The 24,973-nt window shown below is 38.5% G+C and overlaps 2 protein-coding genes and 1 long non-coding RNA gene across 4 annotated transcripts; 2 read left to right on the top strand and 1 right to left on the bottom strand.

The window, feature by feature from the left end:
- Positions 1-10,148: 10,148 nt before the first annotated feature.
- Positions 10,149-14,786, bottom strand: LOC106388574 (putative transferase At4g12130, mitochondrial). Of its 2 annotated transcripts, none has more exons than XM_022699312.2 (5): positions 14,314-14,786; positions 13,840-14,066; positions 13,666-13,764; positions 13,442-13,600; positions 10,149-10,246 (listed from the first exon to the last, which is right to left on the bottom strand). In XM_022699312.2, exons 1-5 carry the CDS (start codon positions 14,718-14,720, stop codon positions 10,164-10,166), a joined length of 975 nt encoding a protein of 324 aa, XP_022555033.2. In that variant the 5' UTR covers positions 14,721-14,786; the 3' UTR covers positions 10,149-10,163. The 2 variants fall into 2 exon arrangements, with proteins under 2 accessions (XP_022555033.2, XP_048606940.1); XM_048750983.1 differs by lacking the exon at positions 10,149-10,246 and adding an exon at positions 12,928-13,366 and having other exon boundaries at positions 14,314-14,783.
- A 396-nt stretch (positions 14,787-15,182) lies between these two features.
- Positions 15,183-20,283, top strand: LOC106385589 (protein transport Sec1b). Its single transcript, XM_013825500.3, has 21 exons — positions 15,183-15,595; positions 15,810-15,859; positions 15,960-16,041; positions 16,125-16,203; positions 16,288-16,338; positions 16,434-16,530; positions 16,614-16,646; positions 16,940-17,065; positions 17,142-17,333; positions 17,423-17,506; positions 17,604-17,702; positions 17,804-17,880; positions 17,966-18,062; positions 18,150-18,275; positions 18,353-18,448; positions 18,515-18,637; positions 18,725-18,802; positions 18,883-19,061; positions 19,637-19,727; positions 19,815-19,904; positions 20,003-20,283. Exons 1-21 carry the CDS (start codon positions 15,523-15,525, stop codon positions 20,057-20,059), a joined length of 1,980 nt encoding a protein of 659 aa, XP_013680954.2. The 5' UTR covers positions 15,183-15,522; the 3' UTR covers positions 20,060-20,283.
- A 508-nt stretch (positions 20,284-20,791) lies between these two features.
- On the top strand, positions 20,792-21,253 carry LOC125583660. The gene is made up of 2 exons (XR_007320698.1): positions 20,792-20,943; positions 21,043-21,253. It is a non-coding gene; the product is annotated as an uncharacterized LOC125583660 (long non-coding RNA).
- Positions 21,254-24,973: the final 3,720 nt, after the last annotated feature.

Genomic DNA, 24,973 nt, shown 5'->3' with positions numbered 1-24,973 from the left:
AAGTTATCAACCCCCCGTCAACGTTAACGCCGTCATTGGGCCGTGACTGCTGTAGTCATTATCATCTAAATGGTCATCATGACTCAGCAATTTCACATGTTTGATTCGTTTTCGGTTATTCCTAGGATAATTCCCCCAAAATATACGTCACAGTAATATTTTCAACTTTGTAATTTTTTTACTGAATTATTTTAATATATTAGTGGTTGATTACAATCAATGTTCTATAATTCGCTGGGCGGTTAGTGGGGCTTTATAGAAGACTATCAACTAGGCGGATTATTCTGAGCCTAGACGAGGTCTAGACGTTAGCAAATTATTGATTTATTTTATTTATATTATACATTTTATATGACATATTTTAGTTTTTATGTTCAATTATAAAATTATTATAAAAAATTATGAAAATTAGATATACAAAACATAAGAAATTAGACAAATTTGTAGATTTGTAATAATATTATTGCTTAATTTCACATATTTAGACAAATTTAAATCGATTTAACCGATTTAAACCGATTTTAATCGATTTATGATAGTTTAAACCAATTTGAATCGTATAAATCGGTATAAATCGGACTTTAAGAAAATTGTTTCGGATAGAACCGAGTTGCCGCTTAGGCGCCGCCTAGACCGATTTTTAGAACCTTGATTACAACACAAATATCAAAATACATTAAATTATTGATACTATAAAGGATGGACATTTGTGTATCCATTCAGATTTGATTATGATTTATTCGGTTTTCGAATCGGGTATTTATAAATTTTGGTTCGGATTCGGTTTGGACCTTTGCGGTTTTGGTTCGGATACGGATAACCCATTTAGATTATTTTTTAAAATTTTAAAATATATATATATATGTTTTAAATTTTTCAAAATCTAAAAATAAAAATAATATATAACATGTAAAGTTGAATAATGTATGCCAAACACACATAAACTTTAAATAAAATCGGCTTAACTTGAATATTTGAATGATGAATCCTTAGATATTTTAAGTATTTTTGGTGTTGTGAGTATTGTGTAGCAATTTTAGATATTTACATTTGACTATTAATATATATTTCAAGTATTTTGGACAATTTCAAAATATCTTATATATTTAGATATTTTAGATATTAAATATAAAATAACTTATACATTTAACTATATAATTTGATTCAGATATATTCGAATATCCGAAATATTTTGGTTCTGATCGGGTTTGATTCAGGTTCTCTAGATACTAATTTTTTTAACCCGTTTGGATATTCAACCAGTTTCGGTTCAAGTTCGGTACTAGTTTTTAGAATCGGATTCTTTCGGTTTTCTGGATTGGGGGTTTTTGGGCAGCCCTACTATATATGATTGACATCGATCATTCCTCAGTGTTCTTATGTTAACGCTTCTATCATTCATCATGCATGGTGTGATAGGAGACTCCCACTCCTCTTTCACATTCACGAACCTGTCCAAATTATCCAACATGTTTACGGCAAAGATATGAGACTTGTCCAACTTGTAGTCATGACTTACCCTAACATAAGTCAGCTCCCACGGTCCCACCCACCATGAGAAGGACCAAGCTCATTATCTTACCCTAACATAATTTTTGTTAAAAATTATTTAGGCCTCATGCTTAAAAAAACTTAAGTGAGTGTTGTCGTTAAACCATTCCCTTTTGACTCAGATGATCAAATTCTGTATGCCAAAAGTTGATTTGATTTTAGTTTTTTCAGTGTGATTTATTTCAATCTTTAGAAATATAGATTTTCTTATCTTAATTCCTTCCATGAGTGGACTTCTGAAGCCATGTTCAATCTTCAACCCACAAGTTTCAGAAAGCTTCCAATTTAATTTTAAGATAAAAGGAAATTTGGTTTCTTGCATAAAAGAGAAAAAAAAAAGAAGAGGAAAATGTCTGAAAAAGGAAATTTAAAGGTTACGAATCTTTGTACAAGTTTCTCTATAAATATAGATCTCTTCACACAACTTCTTTCAAACATTTTTAAATATTCATATTTTCATTCTAAACAATAATGTATTACGTTGAGGTTTTCAAAAGGATGGACAAGAACAAAGATGGGAAAATTTCACTGGACGAATTCTCCGAGGGGATCCGTGCTTTCTCTTCTTCAATAACGTCAGAACAAATCGATGAGCTGTTCAAAGATCTTGACGTTGATGGTGACGGTCAAATCGATGTTAAAGAATTTGCTATGTGCTTTGTGGTTGGGTGCGACTGAAGAAAAGGCAGCTTCTAAGAAGCTGAGATACTAAGTGTTCAAAGATCGTTTTTGTAACTATATATATGAAACTATATTTTATGAACAAAACAGAATCGTGCAGTCTCTTTTTAAAACGAAAAACTGAGTTATCAAATATTTGATTTTATTTTGATACCAAATAAGATTTGATAAAAATTTAAAAACAAAAACCAAACCAAACTAAATCATGATTTTGATCATAATACGCACAGATAATTGGTAATAACGCCCAAACGAACTAGTAAAAAAAACCGTGAGAATATAAGCTTCCACATCTGAGAACTTCACTGGGACATAAGTAATTTACTAAGGATTATGACTTATAAATTATGACCAAACCCAATTTAATCAAAAAGGAAATTAATTATATTCCTTCCACTTGGAGTTACAATAAAGTGCATCAATGTCGTCGACTGAAAATACAATAAGAAGAAAAAAAAGGGAACTTTTAAACAGAACTGAAAGAAATAGGAATCTGATCGTTTTTCTCTGTTTTGGTACTAATGTTAATAGCATAAAAAGGAAACTGGTCGCTAAAACTAAACTCGAAAAAAGATATCCCAAATGCAAGCACGTGACTAATCTTCTTCATAATTCCTCTGTTTCAATAGTTTCAACCTCCCACACACTTCAACTCTGTATCACTGCATGACTGCATCAGCTCATTCAACTTGTTTTGCTTCTTTCTTCTAGTTGTGTAAGAAAAAAAATTATCCTGTACAAGTAGAGATTAGATTGATTTGATGAAAACATAGAAAATGTATTTTATAATTTTTTATTATTCTCTTATAACTCTTTCGTATACATTTAACGATTTTTAGTACTAAACTTATGAAGAACCTTTTGGCGGGGTGTTCCAATCTGCATTCATCACTAAGGTCTTAGAAGACTAACTATCTATCCCTGATGTCGACTCCCAAATCAACTAGGTTCATGCTTGTAAACCATCAGTGGGATCTAGTGAGGGAACCTTAGCAATGCCTTTAGCATTTTTAAAATAATTGAAAGGAGTAGCAGTTTCTGACAGGTTGATATTTGAGAATATTTTCTTGTGAGCAGAAATCATAATTGTCCTCGACCAGATCAATATATATATAAACACAGTAGCGGCCCTGAGTACAAGTGGTGGAAGCATGTGCTTCCGGTCATGATTTAAATATGTACTATTTCAGCCTTAAAATTCTTGAAATCTCCTATAGCTTAGTTGGTTTATGTTTATATTAATGGGAAGTTTACTAAATCATAACTGATTTTAGGACAATTGAACGTGCCTTGTGACTTTCCATATATATATGTTTTTCTCCTTTAGTTACTATAAATAATAGGCCAAAATTTTGTTTTTGCTTCCGGTCCTATATTTTTCCAGGCCGGGCCTGTATAAACAAAAGCACTTTTAAGGGTTTAATAATTAAAATAAATATTAGTTATCCGTTCCACCTCAAAATATTATTACTTCTATATGTAAAAAAATTTGGACTAGAAAAAAGGAAACTTTTAACAAAACAGGAATAAAAAAGGAAAGTAATCGTTAAAACACAAAACAGAAAAAAAAGGAAAGTCCCAAATGACAAAGCTTATATATATCCCGTTTACATAACCCTAAGAAGCTTCACAATACATTCTCTGCTTATCTCGATCTCTCCCTGAATATTCTCCTTATGAATTTTCCAAACATGATTCGTCCCGATGTCGACTATCACATCAAACATTTGGATATACGTCCTCCTCCTTCATCAGGTAACTCAATCTTCATCAACGTCGATACATTATCCGATGGCGACATTCAACTTGTCCCAAGTGTTCTCATCCACATCAGTCTCCGTAGTTTAAGTCTCCCTTACATCCGAGACCTTATCCTGTAGAGAATAAGTATAGAAGGGTCTTTTAGTAAATATGTAATCCCTAGTATATACCTCTTGTATACAGTATAAATATTGTGGTATACATTCTAATAAACTTAATTCAGTCAATACATCTATATGGTATCAGAGCAGTGATACCTAGGGATCTTTTATTTTCACGCCGTCAAAGAATTTTTTTTTTTTTTTTTCTCTACTGTTCATCGTCTTCTTCACGTCTCCTACGATGTCAAGCTCTCCGGCGACTTCCTCTGAAACAATTCAGCTGTCTGATTCCCCTCACCTGCTCAACATTAACATGACAAACGTCACCAAGCTTACGGCCTCCAATTTCCTCATGTGGAGCCGTCAAGTCCACGCCCTACTCGACGGTTACGATCTCGCCGGACACATCGATGGCTCGACGATACAACCGCCTCCGACAGTCACCACCGATGGTGAACTCTCCACGAATCCAGAATACACTCTCTGGAAGAGACAGGACAAGCTGATCTACAGCTCATTGCTTGGAGCCATTACGGTCTCCATTCAACCAATCCTCTCGACGACGACAACATCGGCTCAGATTTGGGAAACCTTGTCTGCGACCTATGCAAAGCCGAGCCGTGCTCATATCAAACAACTTCGACAGCAAGTTAAGGCTTGGACCAAGGGAACCATGTCCATCGATGAGTATGTTCAAGGTTTCACAACACGCTTTGATCAGCTGGCTCTACTAGGGAAGCCATTTGACATTGAGGATCAGATCGAATACGTTCTTGATGGTCTTTCCGAAGAATACCAACAGATTGTGGACCAGATCGAAAGCAGAGAGACGCCTCCATCTCTTACGGAAATTCATGAAAAGCTTCTCAATCATGAAGTTAAGCTGAAGACCAAGAACACTACCTCTACAGATCAGCCGATAACAGCTAATGCAGCTCAGGTCCGGAACTTCTCTTCCAACAACAATCGCAGGAACTCTCACAACTCGAACCGGAACAATAACAGAGGACAGCAAACTTGGCAACAACAACAGCAGTTTCCACCACGCTCCGACTCAGCCCCGCGCGGTTATCAGGGTCGCTGTCAGCTGTGTGGTCATCATGGACACAGCGCACGCCTCTGTACTCAACTCCAAGGGTCTTCGTATGCGCCTGCTACAGGGCAGCGGTACAACACACCAGCCCCAACCTCCTGGCAGCCGCGTGTGAACATGGCAATGGCACAGTCCTACAATCCGAACAATTGGATTCTCGACAGCGGTGCAACACATCATCTCACCACCGACTTGAGCAACCTCGCACTTCACCAGCCCTATACTGGCGGGGAAGAGGTCACTCTCGCTGATGGATCTACCATTCCAATCTCGCATACTGGTTCCTTTTCCTTAAACTCCCAAACTCGTCCTTTCGCCTTAAACAATGTCTTATATATTCCAAATTTACAGAAAAATCTTATTTCTGTATACCGTCTGTGCAATACTAACAATGTGTCTGTTGAATTTTTCCCTGCTCACTTTCAGGTGAAGGATCTCAGCACGGGGGTCCGATTGCTCCAAGGCAAAACTAAAGACGAGTTGTACGAGTGGCCGGTTACATCCCGCAATACCATCACCCTATTCGCCTCACCCACACCGAAAACCTCTCTCAGTTTTTGGCACTCGCGCTTGGGACACCCATCCTCTTCTATTTTACAATCTGTTGTTTCTCAATTTGCTTTACCTGTTTCTGATTCTTCTCAAAAACTTCCTTGTTCTCATTGCCTTATTAATAAAAGTCACAAACTTCCTTTTCATACAAACACAATCTCTTCTTCTCAACCCCTTCAGTATATCTATACAGATGTCTGGACTTCTCCCATTACTTCTATTGATCAATACGAATATTACCTTATCTTTGTTGATCACTTTACCCGTTATACATGGCTATACCCTCTCAAAAAAAAATCCCAAGTGCGCGAAACCTTCATACAGTTCAAAGCCGTTGTGGAGAAACACTTTGCTCTGCCTATCCGTAATCTCTACTCCGACAATGGAGGAGAGTTTTTAGTGTTGCGCCCGTTCTTAGCAACCCATGGCATCTCACATTTCACTTCGCCACCTCACACTCCTGAACACAATGGCATTGCGGAACGGAAACACCGTCACATAGTTGAGACTGGTCTGACTCTCCTACATCAGGCTGCAATCCCAACGCAGTACTGGACTTATGCTTTTGCTGCTGCGGTGTACTTGATCAACCGCCAGCCTTCACCGGTGCTCAAAAATCAGTCTCCATATGCAAAGCTCTTCAACAAGCCGCCTAACTATCTGAAGCTCAAGGTGTTTGGGTCTGCATGTTTCCCGTGGCTCCGTCCATATGCCAAAAATAAACTGGACAACCGCTGTCTACGATGTGTGTTCCTCGGCTACTCCCTTTCTCAAAGTGCATATCTGTGCCTTCACACTCCAACTGGCCGCATCTACACGTCTCGGCATGTCACATTTATTGAGTCGGAGTTCCCATACACCCCTCCTTCCACCTCAACAACCAGAGAAGAAGAGCCCGCTCAAACCACTTTCGCACCACCTACCATGATTCCTATCTCAACGCCTACACTCGTACACTCGTCTTCAACACCTCCCCCGGGCCAGGATCCTCACCAGACGACTTCGTCGTCAACTAGTTCTGCTTCTGCAGAGCATGATAATGCAGTGGGTTCAGGTCAGAGTTCACCGGCCACATCGTCAGGTAATGTGCAGACACACCAACCCGACATCACCACCACAAACTCCCAACCCTCTGTCTCAAACCCGCAACCTGAAGCAGCTCCCTCCCCGGTTCCGAACCCACAACCAGAACAACACAATGCTCACCCTATGAAAACCCGTTCCAAAAACAATATCACCAAACCAGCCAAAAAGCTAACTCTTTTAGCCCACACTACCAAACCTATGATCCCAACGACCCTAAACCAGGCCATGCGAGATGAGAATTGGCGTCGCTCCATGAGCGCTGAGTATGATGCTCAAATTGCCAATCATACATTTGAGTTGGTTCCACCGGCGCCTTCTCAGAATGTTATTAGCTCAAAATGGGTTCATACAATTAAATATTTGGCTAATGGTGATATTGACAGGTACAAGTCGAGATGGGTGGCTCGTGGTTTTACACAAGCGTATGGCATTGACTATGCAGAGACCTTCAGTCCCGTTGTGAAGTCAGTCTCCATCCGCCTTGTTCTTCACCTAGCCGTGACGCGCAACTGGCCGATCAAGCAACTTGATGTCAACAATGCGTTTCTCCAGGGCACTCTCTCTGAAGAAGTCTACGTCTCCCAACCACCAGGCTTTGTTGACCCCGATCGACCTCATCACGTCTGTCGTTTGAAGAAAGCTTTGTATGGCCTCAAACAGGCTCCCCGGGCTTGGTATCAGGAACTCAAATCTTTCCTTGGTCAAATGGGGTGTGTTAATTCTTGTGCTGATACATCGGTCTTCATCTACCTACATGGTTCTCACGTTCTCTACGTCCTCGTCTACGTCGACGACATCATCATCACCGGTAGCAGCCCTTCTTTGGTCTCTGCGTGCATACATGTTTTGGCCTCTCGCTTCTCTCTCAAAGATCCCACCGACTTACATTATTTTTTGGGAATTGAAGTCACACGCACTCGCACTGGCCTTCACTTGATGCAACGCAAGTACATTGTCGACTTGCTCACCAAGCTACATATGCTTGATGCGAAGCCTGTCTCTACGCCTCAAGCCACCACGCCAAAGCTCTCGCTATCGTCAGGTACTCCACTTCTCGATCCCAAGGAGTACCGGATGCTCATTGGAAGCCTTCAGTATCTCACTTATACTCGCCCAGACATCGCTTATAGTGTCAATCGTCTCTCGCAATTTATGCATAGACCCACTGACATTCATTGGCAAGCGGCAAAGCGCATCCTTCGCTATCTTGCAGGTTCATTGTCGCATGGTATCTTCCTCAACAAACAGTCACTTCTTCATCTCCATGCTTTCTCTGATGCCGACTGGGCAGGTGATACCGACGATTTTGTTTCCACAAATGCCTATATTGTGTACCTCGGTTCGACACCTATCGCATGGTCCTCTAAGAAACAGACTGGTGTCGCACGTTCCTCCACCGAGGCTGAGTACCGCTCAGTTGCAAATACAGCAGCAGAACTTTGTTGGATCTCGTCTCTTCTCCATGAACTTGGTGTTACCATACCTTCAATACCTACTGTCTACTGTGACAATGTAGGTGCTACTTATCTGAGTGCCAACCCGGTGTTCCACTCGAAAATGAAACACTTAGCTCTTGATTTTCATTTTGTCCGCAACAATGTTCAGTCTGGAGCTCTTCGTGTCACTCATGTCTCTACACGCGATCAACTAGCAGATGCATTGACAAAACCCTTGGCAAGATCACGGTTTCAAGAACTTATGTCCAAGATTGGAGTGATCAAACTCCCTCCACCTTGAGGGGGTGTGTAGAGAATAAGTATAGAAGGGTCTTTTAGTAAATATGTAATCCCTAGTATATACCTCTTGTATACAGTATAAATATTGTGGTATACATTCTAATAAACTTAATTCAGTCAATACATCTATATATCCAAGGTCAACTCACCAGACGCGGTTGGTTAGGCCCAGAGATTTCTACGGCCGCAACCCAACTTGGGTTTAGCCCCAGTGGGCTTCTTCAAGATCCACCCGTTACCCACCGTTGGTTATCTGATTACTTGGCCCCACGTATCTCTGATCTTGCAACTGAATTAGGTTATGGCCGTAACGGTTTTTGTTTGTCCATCGTTGTCAAGATCATTACTCAATCCCCATTCAAGTACGAGGTGTTGTCGAGGATGGTTCAGCAAGGGAAGACGAACACAGAGGAGTTAAAGAGTTCTCAGATGGAAACAGAGTCGTGTTCGATCTGTCTCGACAATCTCGTGTCCGATGATGGTTCGAGTTCGAAACGTGGTGTTCCTACACGTATTACATCTTCCCATGTCTTCCACGATGGTGGTGCAAGAAAAGGAGGGAGATGCCACGTCGACATAACACGTCAGCAGATGAGATTATGTAGCAAGCTTAGATGGAATTATCGATAATCAGAAAAGTAGTTTGTTAGACTTTTTATCTTCTTTTCTAAGGTTCCTCTCCAATGGAGATTGACTCCCTCTTGGAAAAGGGTTCCTCTTTCTTAATATGTTAATCAACTTAATCTCCAAGACATTGACAGTTGCAGAGAAACATTGATATAAAGCTATGTCGTCTCCTCTGTTGTACTAATCGAGAACATAATTTTAACAAAACTCGAGATTTGATTGAGTATGCATCAAAACTAGTTGCAGTTAGTACAAAACTACCCGGCGACCCAGAAAGTTTGAACCTTTATTATTTGTTAAACAGTGGAATACAACACAAAGCTACTAACTTGCTTGTTGCCTGCACTAAGATAAAAAGACAGCTTCTCTGGCCGCAAGATTTTGTTAAAAAATTTCTTTTAACTCAAGAGAGTAGTAACTACGTAGAGGGCGACCCCTGACTGATCCTGCTGAAACCACTCAGCCGGCCACCATGTCGGTCTAATTGCCTCGACCTTCACGTCTTCTGACCCGTTTACCGTCAATTCAGTGGATGCTTTAAGGGCTTCCTCTACCCTCATCACTCCCATTCCTCTGCTACCCATATGATGCAGAAGCTTCTACTCTCTTGGCGGTAACCTAATTACTTGGTGTTTACGTTTTTACTTTTTCTATTAGATTTGGCTTTTTTAAATGTTTTCTCTAAATAGGAAGTTTCAATAATTATGTTCCTTTTCCAAAGACGGTTTGTGTCTAAAGATTTTCTATATAAGCTAAGTCTTAATGCTTATTGTTAGACACGTTTGATTTAATAGAAAGAGTTTTTACTTTATATCTTGTTTCGATTCATTAAATTCATCAAAACAAAAGTTGGTCTCAAGCAACTATTGAAAAAAAACTATTGAAAAAAAACTCTCGATCGATTCAAGAACATGTCTCGAAGAACCCTAAATTCTTAGCTCGACCGTTCAACTATTCGTACGCTGCGCCACCACTTCAGCTTCCTGAAACTGTCCCTATTTTCTTTCCGCTTCCTGATTCAACCACTTCAGCTCCAGCTGCGATCTCCTGGTTTACCTCTGCATTAACCATCATCATCACAATCTTTTGCATTCTTGATCACAAGATTCTAAAAACGTTTAAAAGTTTTTACCTTTTCCATTGCTATCAATGAACCGTAACTGGATCAAGCGTTTGCGTTTGACACCACGGTGGTGCGTACGAGCTATCAGCTCTTGACCAACATAGCAGCTTAGCAGCCTTTGTCAAAGCTTATCGCATTGAGACCAACAAAATTATACTTAAGTGGAGTTGCTTCACCTGTAAAAGCCACAAAACACATTAAAAATATGCAGACAAGAAGAGATATAAACAAATTATGGACATATTGATAGTTGGTGTGAGATAGAGGATGTAATGTTTTGTTTTACGAACTCTGGTCATTGCATGTGGTATGACACTGAGAGTGGAGAGTGGAGAGAGGTCAAGGGTTCGGATATGGAAGTATTGCGTGATACAAGCGAGCATAGCTTAGCATGGGGGTGTGTTGTTGAAATTGTTAACCATGGTGGGAAACTATTAGTTATCTGGGTCCCCAGATACAAGACAAAGCAGACAAGGAGAATTTGGTGTGGGAAAATTGCATTAGAGAAGCGCCATGAAGGTGAGATTTGGGGTAAGATTGAATGGGTTAATGAAGTCCTTACGGTCACCAATTTGTTTAACTTCTTGAGTTGTGTACTCATTATGATTTAAGGATTCCTAAAAGATGGAACGCGTAGTAATTGAACAATATAACCAACGCAGTTGGCCTAGAGGTAGTTGAGGACCAGATCCAATACGCTCCCCGCAGGTTCGACTCGCGTTGGCCACCCGGACTGCCTTAAATAGTAAGAATACGTGGAGTGCCGTGGCTCCGTGGAGAATAGTTGGTTGACCACGGTCGCCGGATCACCCCACGTTAACTAAAAAAATGAGAAAAAAAGTAATTGAACAATATTGTGATATCTTGGTAGAATGGCATTAGTTATTTCTTTCGCTTTGAACAACCTGTTTTGTTCTTTGAAAGAAGCTCTATATTGTTTTTGTGATCTTTGAATATCATGATTTGTTTTCTTTTTCTTTTTCTTTTTGAGATCCATTATAATTCTTTTTTTTTTAACAAAAGATCCACTATAATTCTAATGTCATCTTTCAACTTGCTAGCTCACTTCAACACCAAGGACACAATTTTATTTAAACACCATACTTAGTATTATCAGAAGCTTTAGAAGGATGAATATAAAACTAAACTACTTACATGAAGGCAATCCTAAGCATTTCAGCTTTATCCAGCGAAAATTCATTATTTAAACTAATAGAAAAGAGCTACAAAAATTATCGCCCAATCATTTTTTCAAACATCATATGCTTGTTTTGATCGCAACACTATCTTCTCTATTAAAAGAAAGATACCACTTTTATCTACTATAAAAAAAATCGTACTAGCCTTATTAGGTTCATTTCATTAATTACATTTATTTAATTATTTATATTAATCTATTCAATATATAAAGATATTAATAATAAATCAGTTTTAACTGTAAATTTAAATTTTATTTTTAGTTATAACAAAATGTTGAGAAAAGAATCCAACAAAATCTTTCTAAAACTTTTAAAATATTTTATTTAAATTAATACCATTGATTAATTTCGTAATTAATAATATATACTATTATACATTAATTTAAATAAAAATTTTATTATAAAACAAAATAAAATAAAAGTGTATGCTATTTTTCAAATTTTATAATTATATTCTATATCTTCTTTATTAAAATAAATACCATAAAAAATCATACTAGGTCTATTTCATCAATTACATCTATTTGACTATTTAAGTTAATCTATTTGATATATAACATTTCTAAAAAATCTTATAAATTATATAGATATTAATAAATAAATTTTAACTGTAAATTTAAATTTTATTTTTACTTATAACAAAATATGTTAAAAAACCTAACAAAATCTTAATAAATTATTAAAATATTTTTAAATTAATGCAGCGATTGATTTCATAATTAATAATATAGTATTATTATAATGTATATACTTATAAAATCCCACAATATACTAAAATAAATAACATAGAAATATAAATTATGCTAAGAAAATATCAGTTTTATAGTATAACTAAATAAAATTTTAAAATGTATTGTATTTAGTCTGTAAAAATTAGAAAAAATGAAGGAGATTCTCAATTTTTTTATTTCATACTATGAATTTATTTTACCAAATTCGAAAATATATTAATATATAATAACAATTAATAATAAAGTAAAATAGATAAAACAAATCATTATACATTAATAATATCGAATAAGAAACATAACCAATAACATTATAGATTTACACAATATATAACATTAAAATATAAATATATTTTAAAGTTTTGGTATCCGTTATATATTTATAAAATGAAAATCTACCCGCACATAGTTTTGTATTAAAACATAATCTGGACCGTAAAAATAGTACACAATAATCCACGCGTAGGGCAGATACCGAACACAGGATCTTAGTACAACTAGTAAAGTCTCCAAGGCATTGAGTTGACGCAGAGACATTGATATACAGCTATATCGTCTGCTCTATTGTACTAAATACTAATCAAGAACATAATTCTTACAAAACTCGAGATTTAAGACCTTGTTGCTATCAAGATAATTGGAAGATCCACGCTTTTTTTACTCCCAACTTGAAAAATTTGACAAGAATGTGCATCAAAACTAGTAGCAGTTACTACAAAACTAACACGGCGACAAAAACTCGCCCAGAAAGTTTCAACCTTTACTATGTGTTAAACAGTAGAATACAACACAAAGGTACTAAACTTGCTTGATGCCTCCCACTAACAAATAAAGACAGCTTCTCTCGCCAGCAAAGTATGTAAAAAACCACAAGATTTTGTTAAAAGATTTATTTTACCCCCGACTGATCCTGCTGAAACCACTCAACTGGCCACCACGTCGGTCTAATTACCTCGACCTTTACGTCCTCTGACCCGTTTACTATCAATTCAGTGGATGCTTTAAAGCCTTCCTCTACTCTCATCACTCCCATTCCTCGGCTACCCAAAGCTGTCGAAATTGCCCCTATCTTTTTGCCGGTTCCTGATTCAACCACTTGAGCTCCAGCGGCAATCTTCTGGTTTACCTCTGCATTCACAACCATCACTATAATCGTTTTCGTTCTTGATCATTACAAAAATCAAAGAAGGTTTGAAAGTTTACCTTTTCCATTGCTATCAATGAACCGTAACGGGACTAGGCGTTTGCGGATGACACCACGGTGGTGCGTACGAGCTATAAGCTCTTGACCAACATAGCAGCCTTTGTCAAAGCTTATCGCATTAAGACCAACAAAATTATATTCAAGCGGGATTGCTTCACCTGTAAACGCCACAAAACAACATTATGAAAATAAATGAGTTACAAAGTAAAGACAAAGATGATACCTTTAGGTATTTCAGCTGACCCTTCGGCAACTCCATGCTCTAATCTCCACAAAAGGTAATTGCTTTCATCTGTTTCTTTATCTGCCTCAACTAATGGCGCTGCAACACAAAACAAAGTAACATCAGTATCCAAAGCTCAAGAGCTCCAAGATTCGATTTGATCAAGAAACTTACGGGTTGCATCAGAAGGAAAAATGCTTCTGTAGCCGAGACAGTCCAACCTAGGATCCTCGTACCATTGCCATCCATACTTATTACCACTAGCTGTAGATTCACCAGCACGATCAACACCACCTCCCCAACCAACAGAAGACGATTCAGATAGATTCCTACCATAACGCTGCCAACACGAGAACTCCTCTGCAACGTTCTCAATATCCACTTTGGACCTCAAACGAAATCTATCAACATACACCACAACTCAGAACTTAACAACAAAACGGTTCCTTCTTCTACAAGAAACCTAATCCACAGGGACATTGCTAAGACCTAATTCTTCAAATTGTGAAAGAAAAACATTACAAAGTTTACTTTTTGAGAGTTTCTATGAAATCATCTGCACACCCATCACGACCCGAATCCGATCGGGTGGTCCGGATCCTTCTTTTACAAAGCTCTGACCTAATTAAATTTTTTTAAAAAGCTTACTTTTTGAGTGTCTCCAGCAGTTCATCGAGGACAGAGACATCAACATCCGCAAACAACTCAACAGAGCCTGTCCGATCGAGTTTTTCATCGGGTCGCGTCGGTCTATACAAGAAGAAATCGTACAGAAACCTCCCCTGTGGAGTTAACAGCGCCGCGTACATAGGCGGCGTGGAAACGGAAGGCATGTTCGGAGTAGGAACCGTCGTGCTTTTCTCGCCGAACCTCCGTACGTCGTTGGTCAACAGTCCCTGGAGAAACTTTATTGTATCCGGTCCGCTAAACCGGATAACTGAACGGGATCTGAGCCTGGATGCCATCGGACCGGCATCTTCGAGACCGCTGTGTATATTCCGGCGATAAATTCCGGTTGAATTGGAGATTTGACGACGGAGATTGAATCGAAGCATTCCAAATTGGGAAGAGCTTTGGGAGTATGGTTCTTTCGTCTCTTTGGTTTAACGACTGCCTTGGAGGAAGAAGCTCTTTAGACAAAGCCACGTGAGTGACACGTGGCGGTGGTAGTGATCTCTGGTTAGTGACACGTGTTGTTGATGTACTGAAGTTGCCTAGGAAGTGTTCGATGAAATTACTGAACCGGCCCATAAGAACTTGAGAAGTGACTTTTTCTCATTTGAACAAGTTTTCAAGATTTGGTCGTTATTTCCCGCTTTTTACCAAACGTTTGCGTTTACAAATGCTCACTAATTTATTTTTGGCTACGAAAAACAATAAGCTCTTCAAACGTTAACAGTTGAATCATGTGGTGAAATTAAATGACAGAAATTTGTATTATGTGTCCTTTTTCACTAGACGTCTAGACCAAAACAACGAGTTTGTCACCGTAGATAATAACATTGGAACTTTGGAAGTGTTACATTCAGGAGGAAGTATTCTGAATTTATATTTGCGGGACGAAGCAACTATTTACTTAAAATGATTGTTTATTTGGAAAGTTTTTAATTAATGTGAAGGCTATTTCGCAATTTTTCTAATTGTGACTTTAACAAACATCTTACCCAACATCTGAGAAAACTCGTTCAAACTTTGAAAATTAAACGAGCCGATCCTTTTAACGTTTGTCTTCGTCACCAAGCAAACCCTAGATCCTCTCTTCTTCTCCGATACACCATTCGTCTCAACATCGCAAACATTTTCTTCTCTTTTTTTTTTTTCCGTTTTCGTCGACCCAAATCGCTTCGTTCACAAGCCATGTCATTCTCCGATTCTGGATCGTCCTCAAATGGCGGAGATTACAAGACTTTCAGGCAGATCACACGAGAGAGTGAGCTTCTCTTACCAATTCTGTGTTTTCAAATCGAGTGCTGTTTTACAAAAAAAGAAAAAAAAGAAAAAAAATCGAGTGCTGTTTTGTTTCTAGGGTTTCGTTTTGATTAGGCCAACGTGATGATCTTAATGAATCACATGTTTTTATGGTAATTTTACAAAAAAAAAAAATCAAAATTCTTATTCCAGGTTTGTAATATTCTTGATTTCAGGATTACTGTATGAAATGCTTAGGCCAGAGAGCTCGAAATCAACTTGGAAGGTGATTTCTGTACATATATATATATCTTTTGACCTTTTAGATGGGTTTGTTTGTTTTCTTCACATTGATTCCACTGATTCCCTGAACATGTGTATTTCAGGTACTTGTTGTGGACGAGCTCACTGTGAAGATATTGTCATCTGCCTGCAAAATGTCTGAGTTCACACAGCAAGGCATTTCTTGTAAGAATATTATTGTTTTTTTTTCTTCTTTATCTTTTCTGTGGGAATATTTTTGTTATGTTTTTTTTTGTTTCATTTTCTAGTGGTTGAGATCATAACTAAACAGAGACAGCCTATGACTTCCATGGAAGCCATTTACTTTATTCAACCAACTGAAGCAAAGTAAATAAACTCTTCCATTCTAGACAATTGACATTAGTTTCTAGCAAATGAAATTAGATTTTATGAAGCTGTTGTTTTTTTCAGTGTTAATGCGTTTTTATCAGATATGACTGGACAATCACCACTTTACAAGAAGTATGTAAACAATTCCTATTTTACCTATAGAACTGCCCTTGTCCGAAATGATTAAATTTTTCTTAATTTGATGTTTTTTTTTTTTTTTGCTTTAGGGCTTTCGTTTTCTTTAGTTCTCCTGTTTCGAGAAGCTTAGTTACTCTCATTAGGAAGGACATGAAAGCGATGAAACGCATTGGCGCACTGAAAGAGGTTGCTTCTATATGCCACTCACGTTCTTTTGTTCTCACTTTCCTTAGTTAAGATAATGTAAATTTGATGTTCCTTATATGCAGATGAACTTGGAGTACATTAGCCTGGACAGCCAGGTTTCATTTTTAAAATCTTGATTTATTCCTGTCTATTACTCAAGATTGGCATAAGTTTGGCAATGTTTATATCTAATAATGAGTTTCATGCTTGACCTATCAACTTCTTGTTTTCTTTTCTTGAGGGCAAACTCACATACAGCTTTATAAAAACTTAGAATTGACTTCATAAAGTCTGCAAATTGTATAGCTTGACATTATTAATAGGAAAATTTATGTGTTTTAACTACATTTCCATTTTGGCTTCTATATTGAAATCTGTTTAATAACTCCTATGTGTTATGTCTTTGCAGGGGTTCATTACGAATAACGAAAATGCTCTAGAAGACCTTTATAGCGATGAGGAAAACCATCAGAGAGCAGATGCCTGCTTGAATGTGGTAGCTAAACGCATTGCTACAGTTTTGGCCTCACTAAAGGTACAAGACACAAATCAAAAGCTTGTTCATTGATTTGGCATGAAAAATTATATCAATAAGCCCTTCTTGTATACAGGAATACCCCTTTGTACGCTACCGTGGAGCCAAAGGTCTTGATGCCACAACAATGACAACTTACAGAGAGTTGATTCCTACAAAGCTTGCTGCTAGTGTGTGGAATTGTCTGACAAAATACAAACAGACAATTGAAGATTTTCCTCAGACTGAAACATGTGAACTACTTATCCTGGATCGATCCATAGACCAGGTATGGATCTTCACAGAGACTATTATCTTTCACTTCTCCTTGATATGTCATAGTAACTATATTTAGATTTAACTTTTTGTGATTTTTAGATCGCACCTCTCATTCATGAATGGACATATGATGCAATGTGCCACGATCTGCTTAAAATGGAAGGAAATAAATACACACATGAGGTGACATTATGGTTTTGCGTTCAAATATTTTAACATATTGGTTGTAGTTTATCATTACAGCATATGGTAATTTTGCCTTTTATTTCTTAGTGTATAGGTTCCTAGTAAAACTGGTGATAATACTGAGAAGAAAGAGGTTCTTTTAGATGAAGAAGATCCCATTTGGGTGGAGCTTCGTGATGTTCACATTGCAGATGTATATCTCACCTCTTCTTCTATTTCATTTTCTTTAACATTTAACATGGCGATTATGTGAGTTTTTTTTTTTTGAATAATAAATGCTATATTTGTGTTCAGGCAAGTGAAAGATTGCATGAGAAGATGACAAACTTCGTGTCGAAGAACAAAGCCGCGCAACTAAAACAGAGTTCAAAGTAGTTACCGGTTTGAACTTTTTAGTCTCGTTTAAAGTGAACCAATAGAATTTTTCTTATTAATGTATTGACTTCTTGTATTCAGAGACTTTGGTGACCTTTCATCAAAAGACTTGCAGAAGATGGTTCACGCTTTGCCTCAGTACAGTGAGCAAATTGATAAGCTCTCTCTTCATGTAGATGTCAGTTTAAAGCTTATAACCTAAACCATGCAAGAAAGTTAGAGTATGTATTTTTTTATAAAACAAATATGGTTAATGTCACTGCAGATTGCTAGAACAATTAACAGGACTATAATGGAGCAAGGTCTAAGAGAACTCGGGCAACTAGAGCAGGACCTTGTTTTTGGAGATGCTGGAAGAAAAGACGTCATCAAATTCTTAAGCACCAACAATGTGAGATGCTCTGTTTTTTAATTTCATTTTCGGAAAATAAGACGATTGTTGTGCTGAAGTTAAATTAATATTTACAGGATATAAACCAAGAAAGCAAGCTACGGTTAATGATGATTTTTGCGGAAATCTACCCTAAGAAGTTTGCAGGTGAAAAGGGACGTAAGATGATGGAGGTAATACACTTTGGTGATTAGTCTATCATTTCTGATCTTTTCTACATCTTTAATTTAATGTTTCAGCTAGCAAAATTGTCGGGGGATGATGTAGTAGCTGTGAACAATTTGAGATTACTTGGACCAGTACATACAGAGTGTAAAAGTAGCACAACTGGATCTTTCCCTCTCAAGTTTGATGTTCTTAAGGTACGTATTTTTTTATCATAGTGTCTTAAGAGTGAGATTTTACCTAAATAATCTAATAACTGGAATTTTCTGATCCATGTGACTCAGACGAAGCGAGCTGCTCGAAGAGACCGTGTTGGTGACACTCAAACATGGATGCTATCTCGTTTTTATCCAATCATAGAGGTCTTTTTTTACCTTGTACAATTGTTTGTATTCAGACAGAACCGGTGATATACTTTGGTGTGTGGGTATTATGTTTTCAGGAACTCGTTGAGAAACTTAACAAAGGCCATTTGCCAAAACAAGATTACCCTTGTATGAATGAACCAAGACCAACCTTCTACTCTAGCTCTCAATCTCCATCAGCGAGTCCGGTGTTGCCTCATTCAAGACGAACACCAAGTTGGGCAAGACGCCATCTTTCTGACGATGGATATTTCAGGTAACTCCGTTCCTCTTTTTTCACTTAGTATTCTGAGAGCTTGAATCCATTACCAGTTGATATCAAACCTTGAAACTCTATAAACTGCTTGACAGAAACAAAAGCTGGCCATACTCATACAAAGATAATAAGGATGTTATTTAACCGGCACTAAGATTTTGGCAACGGTAGACAATTTAGTAAAGCTTTCAATAAATTTTTTTTTCTCTTACAAATTTGGATGTCTATATAATTTCTTTTCAAAAAATTTGAGAGTTAGAGGCGAATGTTTTTTTGGCTTTGCATATGACCACCCTACCAGTGGCGGACCCAGCAGTTATATTAACATGTGTCATAATTTTCTTTTTTAAAAATATTCACAACAAAAATGTTAAATGGAGGGTTAAGGGGTGTCAACCCTTTAGCAAATAACCGTTGGATTGATGACTCTAATACAATTTTCAATACAAAAACAATTGTTTTTATCATTTTACCTGTGTCAACTGACACCCCAAATCCTTTACCGGGTCCGCCTCTGCACCCTGCTGATGATACGGTGTTATCAATATTGACTTGAATCACACTTTATGTTTCAGTGACTCAGTTCTAGGACGAGCATCGAGCTGTATCAAGAAAAAGGGACGAAGAATTTTTGTCTTCATAGTAGGAGGAGCAACGAGATCCGAGGTATTGTTAATAGTATTAAACCGAACTGAAAATCATCAATTGGTTAACCAAAATTTTAGTTAGTGATACAATTTTGGGTTGGTGCAGTTAAGGGCTTGCCACAAGCTTACAGAGAAGCTTGACAGAGAAATTATTTTAGGCTCCTCCAGCTTCCTTGACCCCCACACTTTCCTCACGGTATGTAATCTTTGCTCTCTTTGGATTTTTGTAGACCCAAAAGCTCTCTTCTTTTGTCTCCAGATTATTGACTAAGAATGTGTTTATGTTATGTACAGAAAATGAAACAAATGAATGAAGAAGAGGAGATTTCACTGGATGATATCGACATTTAGTCTCTTGTTTTGCTTTGGAAGAGGCTTCTCTGTCGGTTTAGACAAACTTATTGTTGGTATCGATTTTGGTTTTGGGAATAAAATGGCCAGACTGTCCTCCTTATGTAAATAAATATATTTTGTTTGAAAAGTTTTTGTATTCTCTGATAGAGAAAAAGATGAAACGCCCACCGTGAAGTTCGATCGTTACCCTCTACCAGCTGAGCTAGACAGTCTTATTTCTTCTTCATGACCTACAAGGCTGTTTATTAAACAAGCATTTTTCATGTAAGCTTATTAGTAACAAGTTAACAACTTTGACAAGTACAAGTTCGGTGGAAAAATAATTCAAGATTGGGAACCATTTAATAATTAATAACCAAAACAAATTGAATTGAGTTTAGTTCATGATTTAGTGCAAGTAGTAAAATTGAGAACCAGCTAACATCCCCAAAAAAACTTTAGTTGGATTCTATAACTTTGATTCTGAAAATTTCTGTGTGTTTTAAATCTATATATCATTAATATTTGAAAATCTTGTATGCTTTAAGAATCTTGCATTATTTATGTTGATTTTCAAAAAAAAAAAATATAGATGATATATATGACGCTTGACTAATCTCAAATGACTAACATTGAATGACACTAGATATGTTACCTTTTTCTTTCTTATTCGATTATAATATATTGGACCTCTTTAAAATGATCAATAAATGCAAGAAGATATTCGGATTCAGTCTAACACTATATATATATGGTGAATTGCTGATGAACCAATCACATGCTGGATTAAAATTAGATAATTAAATAGATATATACATCATATAATCATCTAAGAAAAAAAATGATTTCAAAGACAACTTTCGTATGCATCCTCATGGTCTCCCTCTTTGCCATAGGTCGATGTATGGATAGATTTCTTCCTTTTTTCTATAACAGTTGTCTCTTTAATTTATTTTGTCATTGTCAATGCTTGGCAAATTTGTGTGGTTTCAAATGTGTAGGCAGGCAGTTGGATGTGGGTGAAATAAAGAGTTCAAGCAACTTCATTTTTGAAAAGTGTGTCCGTGACCGTTGTGGAAAAGAGGAGTGTTGGTGCTGTGTGGTTGATCCACTTCGTCCTTGTAAGAAAACCGATAAAGAATGCAATGCCGATGGCAAATGTCCTATACCATGGAGTTAATGAATAATTTAGTAAAATAAAGATAACTGTTAGAAATGGTTTAGTACCGAATAAAGGAGTATTTCCGAATATCAAACTAAAAGTCTATAAAATTAATGTACCGCTTTAACTTTCCAAAGTTATAACTGTAATGACCCACCACTCCCACCATCTCCACTTCTTTCTCCAATCCCACCACTTCCACCTTCTTCTCCACCTTCTTCCCCACCATCTCCATCTTCTTTAAAGCTTGAGAAAGAGAGAGAGAAAGAGAGAGAAGAAGAAGGAGAAGAAGGAGAAGAAGGGAGAAAGCTCACCTGAGCTCGTCGCCAGAGCAATCGTGCGCCGTGACCACGTTCAGCTTGCCACCACCGATAAACACCCTAGGTAAACGCCGGAAACCGCATTCCTTAAGCTCAGTTTCGTTTACGTTTAGTAAATCACCCATAACTTCCTAACCGTGATGAATCTCGTGAATCCAAGACTACCATCGTGTTCCTCTCGTCGAGATGAATCCGTAGCCACCAAAAACGCCTCAATCGGAGCCCGGACGAAGCCGCACGCGCCTCCAGAAGTTTCGCCACTGCGCGCGCGTGAGTTACACGCGCCGCCGGATCACCGTCCTCCGCCGCAGCTCCGCCGCCGGACCACCGTCCTCCGCCGCAGCTCCGCCGTCGCCGCCGGCCATATTTCCGGTAAGACGCCGCCGGAGCTCCGCCGTAGCCGCCGGTGACCGACACCGGTGACTCGCCGGCGACTCGCCAACTCGGCCGAGTCGACCCGGTGAGTCAACTCGGTGACTCGGTCAAACCGGTGGTTTGACTGGTTTAAATTGATTTCAATTCGGTTAGGTTAAACCGGTCGGTTAAAATCAATTGGAAATCGGTTAGGAAAAACCGGATTAATTAATTAATTAATTAAATAATTAATCTTTGACCATCGGGTTGACTTTTCCGTAAATACCCGTTTTAAACCGTTCAAAAAGCGTTCCGACTCGAAATTTCGATCTGATTTCAGATTTGGAGTCCATTTGAGCAGCTGGAGTTCATAGTTACCACTTCTCTTCATTGCTAAGGTGAGGGCTACTCCGTTAAATCCCGAGCTAGTTTAGTACTACCATTATGGAAAGTTTAGTTTCGAAACATGGATCCGTCTCTTTGAATCGAGTCTATTTGAGAGTCTTGCTTGTTCATTATTGATATTGATTGTTAACTGGAATTAGGATAATAGAGGATTCAACGATTGTGTGAAATGATTGATGTTAAGAACTGCTATATATATGTATATACATAGTTATGAGTAGGGATTATGTGATGAGGGCGTGAGTTCAGAGATGTCTGAGCTTCGGCGCTACGGTGTGGTATGGGCGTGAGTTCAGAGACGTTTGAGCTTCGACGCTACTGTTTGGGGCGTGAGTTCAGAGACGTTTGAGCTTCGACGCTACTGTTTGGGGCGTGGTGCAGAGACGTTTGCATTCGACGCTACGATGGGCGGGGGTACAGAGACAGACTGTACTAGCGACGCTTCGAGTATATGTATATATCCTTATGAGGAGATGCGCGGTGCAGAGAGTAGCTATGTACTATAAGCGCATGAGATGTAACGGCTAGTCCTCTAGCCGAATATTGATTGTTATGTGTGGTGTAATAGGCACCGTGTTTGTTTCATGCTAGAGCTAGGCCTACATTTTAGTAGTGCTATGAACTCAGTCTGTGGTTTGCGGTTTAGCATCCCATACCTCGCTGGACAACTCCTCTGTTGCTCACCCCTCCTTCTTCCCCCCTTTCAGGTGAGACCGACGAACAGGAGTGATTATCGGACCGGTGCTATTAGGCTTTTGGGCTTCTATCGCTTTTACCGCTTTTATCGTTATCGGGCCTTTTGGCGTTATGCTATCGTATTGAATTTTATATTATGGTGGAAATTATTATTATTATTTGAGTTGTATTATTATTTTATTTCCGCTTTTATCTATTTATTATATTTCGAAAGTGGTGGGTGCCACAATTTGGTATCAGAGCTATTTATTTATCGTAACATTTTATTATGTAAATCGGGTTGTCACAATTTGGTATCAGAGCTATTTATTTATCGTAACAATTTATTATGTAAATCGGGGTGTCACAATTTGGTATCAGAGCGGGTTCCGTCCCGGCTCCGACCCGGGATGGCGATTTTTGGAGACCTGGTTTTATTCGGTTTTGACGGTTTTAGACGATTTCAAAATATTTTCGGGGATTTGGGAATTTTGAAAATAAAAATAAATAGCACCTTTCCGTTCGATATCACTCCTCTTTAAATGTTGGTATCCAAAGTTCAGGGTAAGTTAACTTTTCGCTTTCCTTTTTGATGCCGCCAAGGAGAGTCAGCTTATACCTTATTCGACACGGGAGCCTCTCATAGTTTTGTGAGTCCGCGCTTAGTCCAGTCTTGGTCTTTTCGGGGATTCTTTGAACCGAAGGCTAAGCAGATCCAGACTGCCGGCACGGAGAAGTTGGGTGCAGTTGGCATTCATCACGATGTACCAGTTCTACTTGGAGGAGTCGAGTTGCTCAGAGATTTGACGGAGATGGAGATGAGCTCCTACGATGTTATACTTGGGATGGATTGGCTGTCGCGACATCGAGTAGTCTTGGATTGTCTGAAGGCAAGAGTTAATATCCCTAGAGAAGAAGGAAAGATCATTTGCGAGGGAATTCAGACACACCGGGAAATTCCTATCGTCTCCATGTTGCGTGCAGAAGAATTATTGAAAAGTGGAGCAAAGGGATTCTTGGCAACCATTTCGATGGCTAAGGAGGACGGTCAGCAGAAGCTGCATGATATACCAGTGGTCGCCGAGTACGAGGATGTTTTTGAGCCTTTAAAAGGGCCACCACCAGCTAGAGCGGACGTTTTTACAATAGAAGCAGAGCCAGGAGCAGCACCAATTTCACGAGCTCCATACCGTCTCGCACCAACTGAGATGGCAGAGTTAAAGAAACCATTGGAGGAGCTATCTGATAAGGGGTTTATCAGGCCGAGCACGTCACCGTGGGGAGCACCAGTGTTGTTTGTGAAGAAGAAAGATGGGAGTTTCAGACTTTGTATAGATTACAGAGGTTTGAACAAAGTGACCATCAAGAATAAGTACCCGCTCCCGCGTATCGACGAGTTGTTGGACCAGTTGCAGGGAGCTTTATGGTTCTCTAAGATTGACTTGGCATCGGGATACCACCAGATTGCGATAGCTGAGGGAGATGTGCGGAAGACGGCATTCCGTACCCGTTATGGACATTACGAGTTTGTGGTGATGCCATTTGGGTTGACGAAAGCACCAGCCGCGTTCATGAAGCTTATGAATGACGTATTCCGGGAGCACTTGGATAAGTGTGTGATCGTTTTCATAGATGACATCTTGGTTTATTCTCGGAGTAGAGAAGAGCATGCTGAACATTTGCGGATTGTGTTGGGTAAGCTTCAGGAACATCAGTTATTTGCCAAGCTGAGTAAGTGTAGCTTTTGGCAGAAGAAGATTGGATTTTTGGGTCACGTGGTTTCAGAAGCAGGAGTTGCCGTAGATCAGGAGAAAATTAGCGCCATTTAAGAGTGACCGACACCTAAGAATGCGACGGAGATCCGCAATTTTCTCGGTTTGGCAGGATACTAAAGAAAGTATGTCAACAATTTTGCTATCATTGCAAAGCCAATGACACGGCTAACAGGAAAAGACACCGAGTTTGATTGGACAGAGGAATGTTCGGGTAGTTTCACTGAGTTGAAGCGACAGCTGA

The sequence above is a fragment of the Brassica napus genome, chromosome C3 (genome assembly GCF_020379485.1).
Source record: "Brassica napus cultivar Da-Ae chromosome C3, Da-Ae, whole genome shotgun sequence".
In the NCBI taxonomy this organism is placed as follows: Eukaryota; Viridiplantae; Streptophyta; class Magnoliopsida; order Brassicales; family Brassicaceae; genus Brassica; species Brassica napus.
This window is presented reverse-complemented; position numbering and strand designations above follow the sequence as displayed.

Excerpts from the sequence above, each read along its gene's own strand:
- LOC106388574 (XM_048750983.1), bottom strand. The coding sequence starts at position 14,720 with ATGCTTCGATTCAATCTCCGTCGTCAAATCTCCAATTCAACCGGAATT. Across the intron at positions 14,067-14,313 it reads CTGCTGGAGACACTCAAAAA|ATTTCGTTTGAGGTCCAAAG; the intron begins GTAAGCTTTTTA and ends GTATGTTGATAG. Across the intron at positions 13,601-13,665 it reads GTCAGCTGAAATACCTAAAG|GTGAAGCAATCCCGCTTGAA; the intron begins GTATCATCTTTG and ends TGGCGTTTACAG.
- LOC106385589 (XM_013825500.3), top strand. The coding sequence starts at position 15,523 with ATGTCATTCTCCGATTCTGGATCGTCCTCAAATGGCGGAGATTACAAG. Across the intron at positions 18,638-18,724 it reads TCAAGTTTGATGTTCTTAAG|ACGAAGCGAGCTGCTCGAAG; the intron begins GTACGTATTTTT and ends CATGTGACTCAG. Across the intron at positions 19,728-19,814 it reads GAGGAGCAACGAGATCCGAG|TTAAGGGCTTGCCACAAGCT; the intron begins GTATTGTTAATA and ends GGGTTGGTGCAG.